Below are 21,133 nucleotides of genomic sequence, written 5' to 3'. Positions count from 1 at the left end.
AGTATGCAGGGTTTTCCCCATCTTCCTCGGCCCTTGTCTTGTCCTGGGCTTTTGCTTGTTGGTTGTTTTGGAGTTTCCTTGTTTATAGGAGTTTGGCTGTCCCCCATGTTTCCCAGGGGACAAACCTCCCTCTCCCAGGTCTCTGAAGCCTGCAGGCCTTTGTCCCAGTCTGTCTGCCTGTGTAGTTTTTTACACTCCTTTCTTTGTCTCATGCTGCTTTTGGGAGAAGGGTCACCCTGGGGAGGACTTTCCCAATTCGGTCTTTCCCAGCCAGAACAGGGCCAGGGACATACAAAGGGGCTGCAGATCCAAGCTGTCCTGTGGAGGGGGTCAAGAAGGGCACTGAGAACTCTTCAGTGGCTCCCCAAAGCTGAGCTTTCCTGGCCTGCCCAGCAAATGCAGCCCTTCAGCTAACTGTCCCCCACAGCCCTGAGGAAGCACTGTGTCTTTAAATCTTCACGGCCTCCACCCCTGTCCAGGGAGGATTGAAAGAGAGGCTGCTGCTGCCTTTGTCCAGGGTGGGTCGAAACAGTAGCTGCCCTAGAGCCGGGAACCGGGATCCAAATTCACTAATTAAAAACCTTGATCAGTGATTGGCCCTGCATGCCCGTTCTTGGAGAAGAGGATTTTTATGTCCCTTTCTGTCAGCAGCTGCTAGTCAGGGACTGGACCCTGTGGCAGCCGGGAGAGTAGGAGATGGGCGCACAGCTGCAGCAGAGAGAGAGCAGTTCACAGTTCTTACTGAAGTTTATCAGCCTCTTCTTCCTGAACTTCCCTGGATGCTGTAGTGTTCTTCTGGCCTCTGGAGTTTCAAAATAGTTGTTTCAGACTATTTCTGCCTGTTTGTTAGTTGTTTTGGTGGCAGCACTGAGTCCTGGAGCTCCGTATTCCACCATCTTCCCCAGAAGTTTTCTGTTTTCTTTTTAAAAACATAGATTTTAAAGGAATATTTACAAAAGTCTGCATTTGTTGACCCACAGTTTTATAAGATGAGTTGACGATTTCTTGTATTTTGTTCCCATGTCTTTCCCTGTGTTACTCTACAGTCATCTTGTTCTGTGGGTGCTGCTGTCTGGGTACAGAGTAATGGTGATGCCATTGGGGTGGTGGTGTCCCATTTTCCCAACACTGCTCAGAACACAGAACTTTAGTGGCAACAATGGCATAAAATGTTGAAAAGAAAATAAGAAAGCTTATGGCTTCAAGATTTTTCTCTCATTCAGATTTGAGATGCAGTAAAATGAAAATATGCTAAACTCATGGTTATCACTTTTTCTTTGTGGAACTAGAGATTTCAGACCCATGAAAAATGGTTCTTTATGATTCTACATCTTTTCAGAGTTCCTGAGTTGGAGGTAGAAGAAGAAACTCAAGTTCAAGAGATGACCTTAGACGAGTGGAAAAATCTTCAAGAACAGACCAGACCAAAGCCTGAGTTCAACATCCGGAAACCTGAATCCACTGTTCCTTCCAAAGCAGTGGTGATTCACAAGTCAAAATATAGAGATGATGTAAGCATTACATTTTGTATCTAGAGGTAATCTTTTCTTTTTACCTTACTGGAAATAATGTGGACCTTTCCACTTCTGTTTTGGAGATGGAGTATTAGCATTTGTCATTCTAGATTCTACTTGAGTCCCAGTGAACATGGATGCCTAATTTTTCTGTATCTTTATTGTTTTAAGTGAAAGATTTGAAACTCGAGCTATTGACCTTTAAGGAGAAAGCACTTCTGGTGACAGTGCATTTTCTGCTCCTCCCAGAAGCGTGCTGAGACGACACAAACACCGCAAGTTAATTGTATTTCATTTTTGTCTCTTAAATGAGAGGTTACAGAATGTTTCCTGTATGATGCCATTTCCAAGGTTAACTACTGTGCATTTTCATGATTAGCTTTCCTTCTGTTGTAATTCTTAATAAGAGCATTCAAAATGGAATTGGGAGTAGTGGATCATTTTCAGGTGTGGTTGGAGTACTACACTGTGTGAAGCCATTTTCACTTTAGTTCAGCAGCTTTGCTTCCACCTCAGAGAGCTACAGAACAGAAGCCAGTGAGGAGCGTGCTGCATGAGCAGGCACTGTCCAGTCGGCACGGGTCATGGGTTGTGAGGGCCTTATTTTTCTGGTTTGCTACCAGCTTTTTCTTGGATGCCTCAGCTTTGAAGGGGGATGCTTCCAGGGAAATACCTACCAGCATACTCCCAGCATATGCTGATAAGGATAACCATAGATTCATTTCATCACATTCTGTTTAAATTACTGAACTGTCAGGGTATAATAGTAAAATATAGCATTCTAATTTTAGAATTTAGAATTTTCATTATTCAGCCACAGATATTAATCTTGCAGCCAGTCACTGTGTAGATAGATGGTGGTGGAGAGCAAAATCCTCCTGGCTGCTGCATAGTGTTCATTGATTTTGTTTGAAACTCAGGAATTTTTTACTATGTGAATTTGTCTATATTCCCATTTATGCTTTGGTTGTGTTCTTTGAGTATTTAAGTGGGTCATTTATGAAGCAGGATCCCACCCACCCCATTTTGGTCCAGTCCATGCTGTTAGAGGCGTACTAGTTGAGTTCTGAGCTGCTCCACTCATTATGGTTTTTGTGTAGACATAGGAGGCCAGAGCCTCAGTTTCTTGGAATTCTCTGAGATGTTTTTACAAGTCCATCAACTAGCTGGGTTAATTCTTTTGTGATCCACTTTCTTTGTTCTTTTTTGTTCTGGGGCATTGTAAATAAAACTTTGCCTAAAACAAATGTGCTGTCAGGATGTGAAATGTACAGCTGACATGTTCAGTAAAAATAGAAGCTGTTCTTCCTTAATCCACACCAGATCCATCCTCTGGCTCTGGCGTTCTCCTGGAATATTTGAAGCAACTGGGTTAGCTGAGTCACCGGGCTTGGTCTCAGTAAAGCAAACATCTTTGGTCCCTGTTAATCATGTGGCATTGAAGATTTTAGCCAGGAACTGTTCTTAAAGCAGCATAAGTCAAGTTTGAAGTCACTTGGTTACTTTGTCCTGGGGATCCTAGCAGACAAAAGCAGTAGAATAATGCCTCTTGTTTGTGTGGTGCTGTTGTCTGTGAAGGCCAGAGGGAGCAGCAACCCTGTGAAATGAAGTGGGCAGTGAAAGCACTTTGCCGAGGGCCAGGCAGTGCCCAGAAACCAAGCCTTTAGTCTATTCTATTAGTTTCCTCGTCGTTCCCATGCACTTCACCCTTTCCTGCAGTGGGAAGTGGCCTGGTACGGCTCCAGCCAGGCAGACTTAAACCAACCTCTTCCCCTTGAGGCACACTGACAGTCGTTTTTTTGGCATCAGTCAGTAGTTTATTTTGCCTTACTGTCTTTCTTTCTTTTTTTTCTTTTGCATTTATCTTTTTACCAGAGTGCTAATGCTCTAGAATTGTAATTCCTTCATCTTTTTAGCTTCAAGGGCCCTTCTCCATAAAGTCCCTGCTTTTCTTTTAATCTGAAACTTTGAAAGGAGACACAGATATTAAATGTGAAACCTGTAATGAACATATGCCCAAAAGGGGTTGATACACTCATGGAAGTTTGATTCTATTTCCTGGGCAAGTTGTAGGAATGTTCTCCATTTCGACACCTTGGATTCTTATTCAAGATCACTGGCATTATTTTCTTTTCTGTGGATTTATATTTGACTTAAGGGTGATATTTTTTGTTTTATCCATTATAGGTTGAAACCAAATCAAATTCAGATGAGACTTATTTAACATGGTTTTCTTTTATTAAGAAATAGAGCTGACCTATTCTAATAAAATGTGCTTTTTCAAAGAATTTTAACTAAAGCAGTTTTGAAAAACAGCTTGACTTACTTGTGTAGCACTGGTAGCAACCCTCAGATGTCCTTATTTTTTTTTTTTTTTTTACCATTTCCATACATTTCTGGTTGGAATTATGGTAAATCGTGTAGTTTTTAACACATGGTATTTGGACAGTCAACACCCACAGTGAGTTTTTCCACCAAGTTCTATTCTAGAAAGATGGCATTTTCTTATCAAAGTAGCATCTGTGAACAAATAAACCTGATAATAGGCAGAAATTAAAATTTTTTAATGTCAGTAAACATTAACCTACATTTTTGCATTTTTTTACATTTTTTAATGTCGGCAAACATCTTAACCTGCAAAAACAGTAGAAACTCAGTCTCACTGAAAATAAGTGTAAGTTCAAAGTTGTTTGGATTAAGGTTGTAATCACAAGACTAAATGACTGCTAAATGTACAGAACTCACTGATGTTAGACCCAAGACAGCAGAGTGTCTTCTTCCTTGGCGTCGCCCTGCCTCCCACGACGCCATGTAGCTCCTCCGCACCACATCAGAACGGGCCGTGGTGTTGGCACTGAGTCTCACTGGTGTTCTTAGAAATGGCTGTGTATCTTTGTGTGTTTGATGTTGTCACTTTGTTTCAGATGGTGAAGGATGACTATGAGGATGATTCCCATGTTTTCCGGAAAGCGGCCAATGACATCACATCCCAGCTGGAGATTAATTTTGGTAACCTCTCTCGTCCTGGGCGTGGAGCCAGAGGTGGCATGCGGGGAGGCCGGGGAAGGATCAGAAGGACGGAGAACTATGGACCCAGAACCGAAGTGGTGGTAGGTGTTGGTTCTATAAATACTGGATGATTTGAAGGAAGTGAAAGGTGAGGAAGCCCTGGGCCTACATGGTCTAATTTTGGGTTGTACAGTCCAGTCCTTCTCCATCTAGTCTACATGCATAATGTTGGGGAGTTTGAAAGGGTGACATCTATAGGGTGTAGACCAGGCAGCCTGGCCTCCAGGTTCACGAGGGAGTCCACTGACAGGAATGTGCTCTCAGAACCACAGAAAGTCCTTAGCACATCAGACAAGATGCCCCACCTTGGGATCAGATGAGACCATCTGGCAGGTTGCTTGCTAACATACCGATGTCCCCATGTCCCATACCCAGCCCTCTTGAAGCCAGCTTAGAGGCTTTCAGGATGAAGACAGAATTCTTCCCAAGACTCAGGGCCCTTCAAGATCAACCCCCCCTCCTGCCCTCCCCAGTCTCACCTTCCTACCTCACACCAGGCCCACCACTTTCCTCCTCGTTCTTCAGCAAACATGTTCCTTACCCCACAGGGCCTTTACACGCCCTGATCCTTCTCCCACCCCTTTACCTGCTGACCTAGAACAGATCTCTCTAACTTCACTTCCTCAGAGAAGGCTGCTTTGATGGCATTTCCCTTCAGGCAAGGTCAAACGCCTTTGAGCAAAGGATTTTATTCCTTTTCTTTGCAGCATCATCTCTGTTTGTAATCGTATTCTCCCTGGTGTGAGTGTTGATCTACACTGGAGGACAGGAAGCATGCCTGCTTTTGCTCCTTATTGGTTTTCCCAGGGCCTAGCACAGTGCTTGGTGGGCAGTGATGAAGTAGATGAATCCTTGCATAGGGAGTCGGGCATGAGGCCCTGTGGGGCCAGTATGGGCCATCGTGCCATCTTTGTGACGCTGGAGCGTAAGCAGCCCACGGTCCTATGGCTGTTCTTGGAAGTGTTCCTGACGCACCCATTTCCCTCTCTCCAGGGAGCTGTAGTGTTTTACTTAAGAGCAAAATACACAACAAATGCTTTTTTTTTTTTTCCTCCTGGGTGCATTTGAGGTGAGGTTGGAAGAAGGATCTATTCTAGGAATAGGAAATATACCTTCACTCCTTTCAGTTAGCAGAGCCCTAGCCTTGCTGCTGATTTGGCCTTTGGGTGTGTGAAGACTGTTGACCCAGCACCAGGCTGCCTCTCCGCTGCTCCCTGCCTCAGAAGCTGCCCTGGGACCCCAAAGTCAGGGTCAAGTTGCACTGCTGCCGGGTTCCCCTTCTCTGTTCATCCACCAAGGCTGAGCTCAGGGAGCAGCTCCTCTTCTGGAACCCTGATGTCACCTTCCCGTGGCATTAGACGCCCCTAATCTGGCTCGCCGTTACTGGAATTACCATGTTAGAACTTTCTCAGCGTGTTTCATTCCTTAACTCTCCCTAACTTTGAGCACCCCAAGGGCAGGAACGAACTTTCTTCACCCTCATATCTCCGATGCCTGGCTTGTATACAGTACACATTGTTAGGTTTATTGTTTGAAAGAAGTGCCAGATACAAAGTGGATCACTCGGTAAGGATTTGTTGGAGGAAAGAAGGGAGGCAGGCAGCTGCCCCCCACCCCTTCTATGGTGTAGCAACCACTGTAACCACTGCTTGCCCGCTGTGCCAGCCCCCAGGTCAGGGCGAGAAGTGGAGGGCAGCTCCCCATCTCTGCAGGGCTTCTCTGCGTGAGGAGGAGAGCTGGCGGCCAGTCCCACAGTCCCATCTGCGGCCGATGCTGCCTCAACTTGGGAGTGACCCCGGCGCTGTCCCCCATTAGGCTGCAGGCCCCGTCCCTCCCCTCGGTCTGGGGCCACCTGTGCGAGAGCCACCATCCCTGATTGACGGTGCTGGCACATTGGGAACGGGTGAAATGAGAGTTGAGTCAAAATTATTGTTGTTTTCTCTAGACTCAAGATGTTGCTCCGAACCCAGATGACCCTGAAGACTTCCCTGCTCTGGCCTAAAAGAGCCCTGTGTCCCTGGCAACTTACAGCAGCATGGCAGACCCACGAAGAGACGTTCCTTGCTGTGGGAAAGAGAGTCAGACTCTAAGAACAATAGATGTTGCTTTTTCCCGCATAGTGTGAATCTGTTGCACGTTCTCGGGTTGGGGGCTGTGGGGAAAGGCTCTCTCCAGCTATTGAAGAGCAGGCAACTCCAGTCAGGGCATTTAGTCTGGCATTTTTCTAAGGTGAAGAATTTTTAAGAAATTCCAAATGAAGTTCAGGAATAATGTTCAAAATGTGTACATAGAGATTATATTGAATCCTCCACAAAACAAGGAGAGTAGAATAAGTTGTAAAATATGATCTACTATTGAGGTTATTTAGTAAGTTGTATAGCTATCTGAAGGCTGTGTCTTTCAGTATTAAAGAAAATATATATAACTTGGACCATTAATTTAAAGCAGATACAGTCTAGTTTTCAGAGACCAAGAAATTAAAATACAATTATATTTACTGTTTACTTGTCAATGTTACGTGCTCCTGGAATTTGAGTTCTGATTTTCATTTAATAATTTTAACCAGCTCTTATGCAGCCACTGGTTACCACTCTGACAGAGAATTAGAAAGCATATGGATTTTTTAATGGTGATTTAAACTACCTCGTGGTTTCTGTGTGTATGTGTATATATATACACACCCACACACAAATTTAGACTATATGTGCATATTTACTGTCTGGATGGTTTTCTAGGGTGAGTAATAAGTATCTGATTTTGATATCAGGTTTTGAGCCCCACTAATGAAATGGAAAGGTCCTGGTGAGAGTGACGCAACATGAAGAGTTCACCCCATATCCTTTTCTCCCTCTTCTGACCACAGCTAAGTACTGAGCAGCTGCTGCATGTGAGACCCTCTATCCTGGCACTGGGCAGGACTTGTAAATAATATTTACTGAACACCTACATGCATTTCTCCTTACTTGGTCCTTGCAGCAGTTCTGTCGCAGTCCTATTTATTGCCTATGGTGAGAGATTGGCTCAGGAGGTCCCCTGAGGGGTTCCATAACTCTCCCAGGGATCCCCACTCTCCACCCCCGGGGAAGGGCCTGGGATGGGCAGCTGTAACGGCTGTTGGAAGCTGGCAGGCAACATTCTCCCCACTTTACCGAAGAAAACGAGGGCCCTGCTTGCTTGTTGTCATGGTTAATATGCTTGCGTCGGCATTTGAACCTTGGCCTTGGGGTCTGTGCTTTTCCCCCACCGTGCTGCACTGACTGGGATGGCTCTGAACTTGAGCCCAAGTGTAAATAAATGGTTGGTGGTCCCTCCTAACTTTGTGTATAGAAAGCTGAATCCTTTTTGTCACACTCAGGTCAAGAGAAGAATGTGGGAAAAGGCCCTAGTAGAAAGAAGAGTCTTGATTTTGCTGAATAGTCAGAAGTCAAGCCTGTAGCTATTTTAGTCAAGAATGTTTGCTGTGGCTGACAGCCTAATTTTTGGTCTCGTTATTAAATTAATACCTGAGAACTAAAGTATATTAACTGATTGTTTTATTCCCTCTCCCTGGAAAAGTCACAATGAGGTGTGAATACCATGATCTAAGTTAAGAAATCCTGTGAGAGCAGACGTCAGGGTCAGCCGTGGCAGTCAGCTGGTGCTGTGTGACGGCTGTGCCATTGCGCAGCAGGTCTCGTGCCGTCGGAGTACATCATTTTGCCTTGCCTTGGCTTGGGAAGATTGGCAAAACAGACCCATTTCAAGAAAACTCCCCGAAGTGCTATGCATTCCACTTGAAAAGCCCTTGGCATTTGATCTAGTGTCCTGTTTGCAAAACACCACATACTTTTCGACTCACTGAAGATGCCTGCACCATGGAATGTGGTTGGAAACAGTTTTAGGGGACGTGACAGTTTCTGGCCTATTCTGGGCTCTGTTTGCTTACCAGGGCTATCTGGCCAATTAGGTGCTAGGAGCAAATAGATGTTTTTGCCCTTTCTAACTTGTGCTAGATTGTCCACAGTCTCAGTTCCCCAGAGAAGACAGAGCAGAAGCAAAATGGTACAAGAAATCGTTAATGTACTGTAGAGAAGATTGGCTGAGGAGACTGTAGGATTGAGTATTCAGACCTTCCAGATGAAAATTCCCCTATCCAACTCCTTTAAGATGCTTGAGTATAGACATGTTGTCATGAGGCAGTGCATGCAGGCACGTTTTCGGCAGATAACATAAAATCAAGCAGGGTAATACCATAAAAGACAACTGGGCTGGCAGCCCCCCAAGGCACTCTTGGAAAGTGGAGGTCAGGCATGTTTGAGTTTCAAGTGGAAGGTCCGCCAGACATAGGTCCCAGCTGGGCAACTGCAGTGCCAACCCCAGGCCTGGATCTGATCGCTTCCGGCCCAGGAGTTACCTGGATCTCAGGGCATCTGCATAGGGCTGCCAGGGCAGTAGCTGAAAACCGTGCTGTGGGTCAAGTCCCCAGGGCCTGGCGAAGTGCTGCCAAAGCCTGCAGCAGGTGGTCTGGGGAGCAAGGGAGCTGGTGTCCAGCCACATGTCCGCAGGGAGGTGTGGTCCCTGACAGCTGTCGGCCCTCAAGGGGCCCTGGCTTCGCTGGATGGAAACCCATGTGGTCCAGGAAAGGACTGACTCGGAACAGCCAGTGCTGCTGCTTGCTCAGAATGCCTCAGGAAATAGCTGAACTGAACTTTCAGATCTGGTCCGTCTAATCTGGAAAGTCAATCTTTAGTATAATGTTCCTGGTAAGTGGTTGACATTTTCACCCCAGCCAAGGCAGGCCTCTCTTTTCTAATGTTGATCGGACTTTCACTTTTTTTCCCTCTGTACTGAATTGTCAGAATTGAATTTCATAGGTGAAGGGACCGTTGTTTTTTTCCTTTGAAGTGATACCACATGGTGGTGGCGAGTGCTGTGGAGCTGCTGGTCCGTGTCTCAGAAACTGGTGAAGGTCAGCCCTCCAAATGAGAACGGGAACTGCGCTCCTCTGAGCTACTCAGGAAATGAGCTGTTCTGTCAGCAGCGGGTGGGGTGGGTCTGCCTTCTCTCTCAACACGGACCAACTTGGGTAGAGGAAGTTTCATTTTGAGAAGAGATCTGCCCATTTCCCTCCCCTCAGCCTTCTGCAAGGATCACGCCCTTGCAGGTCTGGCTGCTGCTCTCCCCTAAAGCCTCCACACACCAGGCTCGGTCAGGCAGTCGGGCGGCTGCCACCGCTGCCACTCCTTGCTCCTCCCTGCCAGGGCAGAGAGGGCCCGGGAGGCAGATGATCTCGGGCCACCTGTGCATGTATACATATATGGGAAAGAGTGAAAAAGGAAAAGTGGTATTTTTTAAAACCTTTTTATTGTAAAGTAAAATACCGATAAAAGTGCAAAACTTCCTTTTAACCCCCAAAGCCAAGAAACCATTTTCCCAGCCTCCCCAGCATGGTCCACACCATTCGCAATCGCTGCCCTCTTCTTGAAGGAGCCACACACACACACACACACACACACACCCAACTTATAGCAATCACTGTCCAAGGGTGCAGCCCTGAACACTGGTGTTCCCTCTTTTCAGAGCTAATCTAAGGCAAGTGTCTCCTCCGTGTTCCGTTTTGCTAGTGTTTGGGCAGGGATGGGATGAGGCAAGAGAGGCAGGGACAAGCTTCACCCCCAAGCCCAGTCAGCTTCTTTCTATAGACAACTGAAATTTCCAACTAAATAACTAATCCTTGGATGAAACTGCTAGGAGAGGGCACAGAGAACACCAAAGGCACGTGTACCTCAGCCGGGGACAAAAGGGGCCACACTGGGCATGTCCTACATACTTCTGTGTCTCGCCACTCCAAGGGACAAGGAGATTAACCATGGTTGTGTCACCTGATGCTCTAGCAGCCTGCTGTGAGTTTATCCTCAAGTTTTCCATGCAAGTAGGAGTTAACTAAAAAACTATTAGGTCTCCTGGACAGGTGAAGATAGTAAGACTTGAGATATCAAGATACTAGGTTCTCCTCCCGAATGCCTCTTTGTTGCTCAGATGTGGCCCTCTCTCTCTGGCTAAGCCAACTTGAAAGGTGAAATCACTGCCCTCCCCGCTACGTGGGATCAGACACCCAGGGGAGTGAATCTCCCTGGCAACGTGGAATATGACTCCCGGGGAGGAATGTAGACCTGGCATCGTGGGACGGAGAACATCTTCTTGACCAAAAGGGGGATGTGAAAGGAAATGAAATAAGCTTCAGTGGCAGAGAGATTCCAAAAGGAGCTGAGAGGTCACTCTGGTGGGCACTCTTACGCACACTTTAGACAACCCTTTTTAGGTTCTAAAGAATTGGGGTAGCTGGTGGTGGATACCTGAAACTATCAAACTACAACCCAGAACCCATGAATCTCAAAGACAATTGTATAAAAATGTAGCTTATGAGGGGTGACAATGGGATTGGGAAAGCCATAAGGACCACACTCCACTTTGTCTAGTTTATGGATGGATGAGTAGAAAAATAGGGGAAGGAAACAAACAAACAGACAAAGGTACCCAGTGTTCTTTTTTACTTCAATTGCTCTTTTTCACTTTAATTATTATTCTTGTTATTTTTGTGTGTGTGCTAATGAAGGTGTCAGGGATTGATTGAGGTGATGAATGTACAACTATGTAATGGTACTGTGAACAACTGAATGTACGATTTGTTTTGTATGACTGTGTGGTATGTGAATATATCTCAATAAAATGAAGATTTAAAAAAAAAAAAAAAAGATACTAGGTTCAAGATCACCCACAAGGCACTGATGGAAGAGAAGCTTGGTTTTCCCCAGGACTTCAGGAATCCAAAGCAGGAACCTAAGGGGCTCCTGACCGCCCATCACCTGTTGCTCCAGGAAAGCCTCCCCTGGCCACTAGGTTTCCCACTACTCGGGACGATGAGCCTTTCCCCAGCCCACCACAAAGGCCTTCACACCCACCACAGCCCCATCATGGGCAAAGTAAGTTGGGTGTGGGGACAGCAGGAGCTCGAGCCAGTGGTGGGCACCACCAGGTGCCCAAACTGCCTTTTAAAAGCATTTCTTTGCAAAACGTGGTCCAAGTCCAGAGGGCTGATTTACTTTCCTGTTCTGTGAGAATGGGGTGGCATCAACTTGTACCTAAGTCCCACAGGGGGCTTTGAGAGTTCTCAGATATTCTGCAACCTAGAGGCAAGGATCAACTCCCCCTCCAGCACGGCCACCCCACCAGAGGCACCAAGGACACCTCCACCAGAGAGTCCACGTCGTGCACCATCCACCCAACCCCAGGGGTGGCTCAACCTTGGTGTGCACAGCACTTCCTGGAGGTGGGAAGGAACCACCTGCACCCCTGTGGTGGGGCCAGAGCCTCTGCTCCACCTGCCTGGTCAGCTTAGAACAACAGTGAGAACTTTTCAAGTGTCTCAGACAAGTTCTGAATTATCCAGGCAATGCAGAACGAGCCTGCGTGTTCTGACAAAGACGGGGATGAATGGGAGTGAGCAAGGATGCTGGAAGTTTCCAGTAAGAAGGAAAGGCAGAGAGAAGGGAAGCAGAAGTGGGGAAATGGTAACTTCTTCCCTGAGGACTGCTGTTGTCAAGGCAGAAAGATTTGACACGGACTTTTCTGAGGAGAGGAAGGCTCTTCAGCTTCCTTCAGCTATTCCGGGGGTTCCTAACATAAGAAAGCTCAAACAACACGGCCCTCCTGGGGCAAGGGATTGCACTGGTGCCAGCCTGGTCCCCTCCCGACCCAACCCTTCCTGCCCATCACCTACAGGAAGGCCGGCTCTGGCCCTGGGCTAAAATCTCAATACTCAATGGAAGAACAAGGTAAAAATACTCTTTCGCTGAGAAGCTGAGGCATGGGCCTGAGGAAACAGGCTCAGATCGCACCTTGAGAGAACTTCCGACGGTGAGCGCTGCGCTGTCCTGGAGGGGGAACCATCCCTGGAGGTCTAGTCCCTGCGGATCCTGAGCCAGATTAAAAGCCGGTCCAGAAAAGTCATGGCCCGGGACAGCAAACCATCACTGGAAGAGGGAGGGGACGGGTAGAGTTGTATTTACCAGCCCCTCAGCCCAGGGAGTTACTGTGTTTATGGCAAGGAGACATTTAATGCGCCACTGCTGGGTTAAAACTGCCAGGCAAATTTAGGCTTGGCCAGAGCAGAATCACCATGAACAACCAGCAGGGCCGGGGCGGCCCCCAGCAGCCTTTCAACTGCCCCATTCCGCCCAGCGGCACCGAATGAACACCGAACTGCGACACAAGGAGAGGTGACCACTGGCCTGCCTGGGACGCTCCCACGGCCTCCAGCTCTGCACAGTGGCCCCTCCCTCTCGGGGATGGAGTCAGGAGGCACAGGCTTCCCCCCCGTGGCTGCTGCAGGGGGTGGCAGCTGGGGCCAGGCAGCCCGGCCGTCCTGCCAACCAGCCAAAGTCTCGGGAGCCTCCCCCGTCTCATGAACCCTCACGAGCCCCACCGCTGCCGCCTCTTTACAGGAAACCTTTCCTCCAGTCCATTTTGCAGGGTCCCAAGCATGTCTGCTGCCACCTCTGTGATGTCGCCCAGTAAGCTGTATTTGTAGCTCATCAGAGGTTCCCAAGTGGGGGGCAATAGCGCCACTGAGGCGGTTTTGAAATGTGTGTGTGTGTGGGGGGTCTCAGTCAACCAATGGCTGGGGAGCATCCCGGGCATTTAGTAAGTGTGGGGCACCAGGGATGCCAGACACTGCATTCTCCAGAGAGTCCTACACCCCAAAGAATGATCCCGCCTGAAAAGTCATCTTGTTTTAGGTGAACAAGCAGACACTCATGTTGAGGGGACACACTCAAGTACACTGCCCCCATTGTCTTTTTCCATGTAAAGCAACACACAAACCCCACCGCCTCCTCCCACTCTCTTTTCCCACTCACATCCTCTCCCCAACTATAAATGTGATATTTAGCAATTATAAAAACCCAAGGGGTTGGGGCCCTGGTGGTAACCTGACCATGCTGGGTGTGGCCCTGCTAGGCCAGGGGCCTCCTTACCTGGAGAGTTCACTTTGGATGGAGCACCTGTCGTCCAGAAACATGTCAAAACCATGCAGACTTGCTAGCAAAGAGAGAAGGCACAGTTAGAGACAAGACAAGATGGCAGGATAGGACAACGGGGCAGTGTGGAGGAACTTCATCCCCACGTGGGCTGTTGACCCCCAGGAGGCAGCTGGGAAATGGCTGAGGGGGGGAACCTGCAAGGGTCTTCCTGAAGGGGCCACTCTTCCCCCCATTAAACTGAGAGACATGATGAGAACATAATATAGGGACATACTTTGCTAATCACTTAGAAGGCAAGATGCCATAAATCTGAATAAGGGGGGCAGCTAAATGATTATGACCATACAGCAGGGGCCCCCGGGACTGGGGCCAGGAGAGCTGGCCAAGAAGGCGGAGGGGAGTGTAGGAGTATCCACTGCCATAGTCCGTTGGGGACCTTGTGGCACTATTTTTATTTTTTTATTAAACCTCCACATACATGTTCTTAGACATATATGTGCAAGGCCCTATTCTAAGCACTTAACAAATAGTAACTCATTTGTCATCACCATCCCAATTTGAGAGAAGCACAAACAGCGGTTTAGGAAGGCTCAGGAACTTGGCTAAAATCTTAGGTTTATACCCCAGCAGGCTGGCTCCAGCATCCGTGCTCTGAGCAATTACAACCAGCTGCTTTCTGATGCGCTGTGCATCAAAAGCTTTAAAAAGTTGCATATCTTTTGACACAAAGTCCTCTTGCAAGAATTTACCCTAAGAAATAATCAGCAACACCCCAGAAGAATGTCCACAGGAAAATGTTCATGTACTGTTGGATGAGTAAAGAGTTGGGTACTAACTACATGGCCAGCCATGGGGAGAGAACGATTACATGTCATGGCCCAGTACAGAGAAGTAGAGATTACATTTTTGGAGAATTCCTCCCAAAAAGTTCCCTTCCAATGCACCCACAACAGGAGGAGGGAGAGGAAGCAGAGTCATCCTCCTCCACACTGACACTGGGGCCTGCTAGGGCACGGTCACCTACTCTGATCCCCTTTAATCCTAACACTGTGCACCTACTAGTCCAATTTTACAGATGAACAAAGTGAAGCTCAGAAAGGAACCCCAAGGTCACAGAGGAAATGGCAGAGGTTAGGGTTAGACTGCACTTCACCATGACTCGCTCTTTCCATATCAACTTGCTACCTGCTGGGAAAGTCACGGACATACCCAGCGGCCATCTCCCCAGCCCTCCTTTCCCCCTCTTGCTTGTGTGCACATGTTCTGATGTTTCCATATCGCAACCCAGTGTTGCAGATCGGGGGCACAGAGATGTCAGGTCTCAACCGTAAGAAACAAAACAAAACAAACAAAAAACCAGGTACCTGACATGGAAAGGCCTGACTGTACCTTGAACTTTTGGGAACAAGTAGCCCTAGCTGCTTGTTAGGGTGGGAACTCTGCACAAGGGTTGTTTTACTCAGTGGCAGGGCGCCTTCCCCTTGGGGTGTATAAAAACCCACCACTTGGGCAGCACAGTGTCCCTCATCTCTGACGCAAAGTGGGGTGTGCAGAGCCACCATGCACTGACCCTGACCTGAGCAGCTGGCCTCCCTGGGGGACCAGCCACAACAGGGCCACCTCCCCTGCTCTTTGGGGCTATGTAAGTAATAAAGTGGTCATTTGCTGGAAATCTCCGTTGTACCTGAGCCTGTGTTCCCACAATGCATCATACAGTAACTCGCCAACTACCTCAATAAATTCTTGGGGCCTCATGGAAGGCCCTTTTCTACTCAAGTTAACTCTGCCCCAGCCTGGCTTCTGAGCAAATGCCTCTCAAGAAACTTAACCTTATGTGAATGGATTTCCCCTCTTCAAGTCAAAATAGCTCATTTGGCCTCTTTAAAAATGCTTACACCTTACACTTGCATGAAATTTAAGCTGCAGGTACCCAAAACATCCTCCTACCTTCCAGATGTTGCGGGATTATAAACTGCTAGCAAAATCAGTCTTTTCCTAATCCTCTAAAAAAAATTACCTAGAATGCACTAAAAACTAATTTATCAAAAGCAATCTATTTCACCAAGCTGCTTGGCCCATGCCGACCAACTGAACTCCGGCTGGTCTGTGGGAGAGCACATGATCCAACACTGACCTCAGGATAAAGCACCAAGGAGCAGGTAGATGTTGCAGCTTTCAACTGAGGGTAGAGCTGGAAAACCTGTTCTGGAGGGAAGAGTGTGGGGGGTAGGAGTCTGAATAGAAGCAAGAAAACATTTCCCCCGGAAGAGGGCTCCACAGAATAGGAAACCTCATATTCCAGGGCCAGGATCCTTGGGAAAGTGAACAGGCCCTTAAACAGAACAAGATCCCAGGTCCTAGCACAACTTTTCCATGCGATGGAGCAGTCTTTAGGTCTTCAGGGTCCTGTCTAGCAACGCAGACCCTGGAGAGGGAAGGGAGGGTCAGAGCACTGAGGTTGGCCTCAGGGGGAGAAATCAGGATGTTAAGAGCTCGGTCCGGCACTTCACTCAGCACTTTAATCTCAACCTTGGTAGAAAAAATAAAGGGAACAGACTGTATGATCTGCAAGACTCAAAGGGCCTAATTTACTGCTGTCTTAGCCTTCGTCTCCAGGATGTCAGACCCGTGCCTCATGTGGGCTGGTGGCAGAGTGTGTGGGTGGAAAGATTTCAGGGCAGGAGCAGCCTTCCCCAGTGGCTCACTATCCAGCCCTCTGACCCGGGGAAGGGTTACATCCGCTTTATATTTTAACCACCGCCTTCCATGACTCAGAATCCTCAGTGAGTGAACACAACAAACCAAAAGGCTGTTTGGTTAATACTTTTAATTACATGATCGTAATTATACAATTTCCACTATTTGATATTTCGTATAAAACCAGTTACAATACACAAGATTTTCAAATGAGATAATATGTATCAAACTACATAGATATGCCAAATTTACAGGCCATTATGAAGCTTTATCTTAAAAATACCTTCAGGAAAATAAACATTCATTCGACCAGTTCTCTCAGCTTTAAAAAAATATGGTTAGAAATATACATTTGAATTAAAAAAATCAAGACAGTGATTGATCAAATACTGATTAATCAGTTACATTTTAAAACTTTTAATAATCTGTACATGAGTGCAGGTTAGATAAAAGTCTGCAAATTATTAATATAAAACTGCAGTACTATAATCAGATGAAATGACTGCTGACAGTGAATTCTACTGGGTAAGTAAGGAGGTAATTTCCTACACAGTATAGGTGAATTGTCCAGTCTTTCAAACACATCTGTAGTATTTCCTCTTGGCAAAATTGGGAATACTCAGATTTAGGAGAGATGGAAGAGCAGCAGTTAGCCTCACCAGGACAGTTTCAGTGGGAAATAACTATTAAAGAAACAACATAACGTCTTTAAAGCTGTGATTGTTGAGCACTGTTTTCCAAAATGTAATTTTTTTTTTTTAAGTAGGAAGAGCAGCAGTTGAGCCACTTTTAGAACAAACATCAAACGAGTGCATTGCTCATTTGTCGTGAACAATTCAAGCAAAGGAAAGGCTCCAGGAGCCCTTGGCACAACAGCTCCCGGGAGAGCCCGCCGGGCCGCACGGCACGCACTCTGGATCAAGCTCCAAGGGCAGACACACTTCCTCGTGAGAACACTTGGGAACTCCTCTAAAACTTGTCTGGGCCCAAGAAAAGAGGTAGAAATTACCCCTATAAAGGGGGGAGGAGGAAAGGGAAGGGAGTGGGTTGCTGACAGGCTAAGGGGAACAAGTGCTAGAAATGAAAAATTCTGGAGACTGAGAAGAGCGGCTCACTGCTGGGAAGCAGCTACACTTGACAAGTAGGGCTCCGGGTTTCAATGAGGCACTGCCCAGGAGCAGCCCCTCTTCACTGGTAGTGAAGAAAGATTGCTGATTTTTCTTCAGCATTACAAAATAGAATCCGACTCTATTTCTGGGTCCACAGGGTTTTGTAAACACCCTTCCTTTGGTCTGTCCCTGACTCTTGACTATTTGAGTCCCCAGAAAGCTTCAAGGGCATTTAAAAACACCGTTTCTAATTTTCAGTCCATTGGAAACTGTCTTGGTGTACTTTCAAAGCTATTTAAGGCTCTTAAATGAAAGGAATCTCCCCATCTGACAGGCACTGTCTTCACATTCCACAGCAACAAGGTCTTCTATATCAAGGACTCAAAATTAGAATCTCAGAAGAATCTGGGTGTGTTGCAGGAGGAGGGGGGTGGGGAGAGTCTACTCTTACAGCAGGAAGAATTTTCCATCAGTCAGACCCAGAGACTTTCTGGTCTCTAGAGATGTCCCCAGTAGGCTTAATGCTGTGATATGCAATTCACCTGAAGCACTAATTTCCTATGACTAATTTCGGTGAGCCTGTTAAATACACGGAATTTTATAAAGAGCCACAGGGATGGCAAGTCTTGCTGCAGATTTGAGTAGCCAACGTGAAAAGGCAATTTCTCGAATAAAAAGTACTGTGGTTCACACTGAAGCCCAAATTTTCCACACTTGGCCAAGACACCAAGTGGCTTATTCAATGTGAAGGAGACGGTATTCAGCAGGAGCCAAGGCTGGCAGCACATTTACTTGTTCTAAAGTAATAAAAAGCCCAAGCGAGAATGGTTCAAAAGGACCTGGATTATTTATGGAGGAGACAGCCTTTACTAGCATAAGGGGAGGGAGAGTTGCCCTGAGAATTCAACGCTTCATGCATGGGCAGTGTGAATACTTTGCATTGTCTCCCACCACAACCCAGCAAATGGAACTTTCCTCCTCCCACCCAAATCTTACGCACAAGCAGTCTTCCCCTCAGGCAAGTGGGTCTCTGGGCCTATTCCTTTCCAGAGAGAGGAAACCACTGCTTTTCTGTGATCTGGTGCCCATGTTTAAAGGCTGGCGTGATCACCCCCCACAGTGCCTGTTGGGGAGGAGCTGCTTGTGGGGCTAAGACAACAGCATCTTCCATCTCCCCTCAGTGGCACTCAGTCTCATATTTACTCCACTCCAAGAGAGTACACACGGCAAACAGAGCCGCTGCTTTTCAATGATTTTTTCTTTTTTGCATTAACAGACTAGCCTGTTTATTCCATCCACTCTTTGTTCCCACGTTTTGTTTAAAAGACAGTTGTTAAAAATGGAATTGCCTACTGACTTGATGCATTCATACTGTGCCATGAAGGTATCTGCCATCAGCCGTTGCCTCTGAATACTGCACCCCTCCGTGTTCCCAACTCGGACAGGCAAAGAAGTGGTTAATGACAACTAAAACCATTTCATCACTTCTGACTATGGAAGTAATCACTGTGGTTACAACATTTTTATTTTGGGCCCCCATTTCTGTTAGCAGCAAATGAATTCTGTTTTTGTGATTGCTTTGTATCACAGACACAGCTATGTTTCAGTAGGGTTGTGGGGAGAAGGCACTCTGCAACGAGTTACTAGTTGTATTCCCTAACCAAAGGCAACAGTGAGTTCTCATATTTACAAACTAAAATTCTGATGCAGACAATTGTCACTGAAATCAAAGTGTGTGTTAATGGCCTTAGGCTGATCATGTAAGAAAAAAAATCTACTATGCTACAGGGAAAGACTTCATGGAAGCAATAAAGCCACCATTATTTGGGATCTTTGTTTCCGGGGAAAACAGCAATAGTGTTTTGTTTTGTTTTTTCCATGCATGAAAGGAAAGATGATTTAAATTTGTCTGAATTGACAACGAAACCATGGGCAGCCTTGGCATTCATCAGACACTAAATGACATACAAAGGAATGACTTGATGCAGCAACTATCAAATTCTGAAGCCAGTTCCTTCTCCTGAGTCTTCTAAAGCTATCAATTGTATTCTCCTGCAAGTTTCAGATTACCAGAGTACACCACTTTGTATCACAACATGCAACTGTGTTTAAATGCGGTTTTCACAGATTCTCGTTAATAAAGCACTCTTCGGTGGAAGACAAGCAGCTTGGGTACTTAACAGAGTTACCATTACAATCTTACAAACACTGAAGTGAAGATGATTAAACCAAATAGTACCAAATTGTGGGAAGTACCATTTCAGTAATGCCTGTTTTATCTGTATAAATCTTGACACAGGAACACAGGATGAACACAAAATAAATAAGTAAAAAACCTCCATCAGATACTCAATTCTTCTGAAGGCCAGCAGCTAAAATGATTGCCATCACACGGGACACATGCACCACAAAGACGACTCAGCTCTCTTGATAACAGAGGGCTTAGATATTTACACCTGAGACAGAATTTACAACAGCTTTTTTGTTGTTACATTTTAGACATTTCTACAAAAGGAGAGTTGGATCCTTCAAGTCATTCACTTGTACCCAAACTCATTTAGCTAATTAAACTCCAGAGGACATTTTCTTCACTGGATTAACTTCTTAGGTGGAAAGCAACTAAGGCTTTTGCAATTCTGTTTTGTTTTCAAATAAATTGTGCTAAGTCCTGTTGTAGTTTTCTGTTCCTAGAGTCTTCCTTCAATTCTGGTCACAGGCTTTTACTTTTAACGTAAGACTGTTTTAGTCCTTGAAATGGAGGGACTATAGAGGAGGGAAAAAAAAAAAAGATGTTTACCATGAAGGTCTAAGTGTCCCATATGTAGTTATCAAAGACAAGGAAGGCAACATAATAAAAATATTGACATGCTGTAAAGTCATCATAACATTTTTTACAACTTTTTAATGACAAATACTTTGGAAAAGACAATACAATTATCAACCATAAAGGAAAGACAAACAGGAGAGGAAGGCAGAGCAGAAAAAGATTCAGTTCTGCAAAAATATAAATTAAATAAATAAATAAATAAAATTTAAAAAAGAAGGGAGGGCAGAAGCAGCAGAGCAATCAAAGTACCATAATGCCATTAAGGGCATTTGTTGCAAAGCACTCCTTTTCCTTCTCTCCCTCTGAGGAACCAGGCTGTGGGAAAAGTGGAAAGAACGAAAAGATAAAGAAGAGTTACTTGATTATTTTCAAAAGCCAGAATTTGGCCACAGAAAAAGTCCTGGCACCTCACGCAGTTTCCAGTTCAGCCGAGAGTGGAAGGCACCCCTTGCTTCACTCCCCATTTTCCTCAGCATGCGCAGCACAGCCCGCAAGGGGACCCCACTGTCAACTCCCACCCCGGGGACACAGGCAGGAAACACCTAGTAAAGACACCCGAAGAGCTCTCCTCTGTTCAGAAATCATTGACCTCGAGTCTCGCTCCATTCCCCTCTTCCCTTCCCCAATTTATTACCTTACACTTACAACTGAATACTAAATAGTAACTTTCAGAGCCAAACTAAAGCAGAAGAAGAAAGGGAAACCAATTCTAAACTGGAGTCAAGCCTCACTTAGATGATGGCGATGCTGTCAGAGCCGGCTCATCTGACCCCAAGGAAGTACTGAGTATGAAGGTCCAAGTCAGCTAGTGGAGCCAAGGGGGGTAATATTTGGAATTTCAAAGGGAAATTAATATTTAAAAAGATAAGAGGTAACCAGGATTTTTAAAGGAATATT

General features: G+C 46.1%; 2 protein-coding genes across 18 annotated transcripts in view; one reads left to right on the top strand and one right to left on the bottom strand.

Moving 5' to 3' along the window:
• Positions 1-8,098, top strand: part of HABP4 (hyaluronan binding protein 4) — a 60,780-nt gene extending 52,682 nt beyond the window's left edge. Inside the window, exons 6-8 of the mRNA XM_037798226.1 lie at positions 1,340-1,511; positions 4,439-4,624; positions 6,529-8,098. Of these exons, the coding sequence (XP_037654154.1) occupies positions 1,340-1,511; positions 4,439-4,624; positions 6,529-6,585 (415 nt within the window). The 3' untranslated portion in view covers positions 6,586-8,098. The remainder of the gene's footprint in view (positions 1-1,339; positions 1,512-4,438; positions 4,625-6,528) is intronic.
• CDC14B (cell division cycle 14B) overlaps positions 8,045-21,133 on the bottom strand; it is a 143,531-nt gene continuing 130,442 nt past the window's right edge. For 16 of the 17 annotated variants that reach the window (XM_037798206.1, XM_037798217.1, XM_037798208.1 and 13 more), the window contains one exon: positions 16,412-20,172. In XM_037798206.1, the coding sequence (XP_037654134.1) occupies positions 20,136-20,172 (37 nt within the window). In that variant the 3' untranslated portion in view covers positions 16,412-20,135. Of the gene's footprint in view, positions 9,862-12,460; positions 12,596-13,597; positions 13,658-16,411; positions 20,173-21,133 lie in introns of those variants that run through there. The other variant, XM_037798207.1, reaches the window with a different exon arrangement.

The sequence above is a fragment of the Choloepus didactylus genome, chromosome 10 (assembly GCF_015220235.1).
Source record: "Choloepus didactylus isolate mChoDid1 chromosome 10, mChoDid1.pri, whole genome shotgun sequence".
NCBI lineage: Eukaryota > Metazoa > Chordata > Mammalia > Pilosa > Megalonychidae > Choloepus > Choloepus didactylus.
This window is presented reverse-complemented; position numbering and strand designations above follow the sequence as displayed.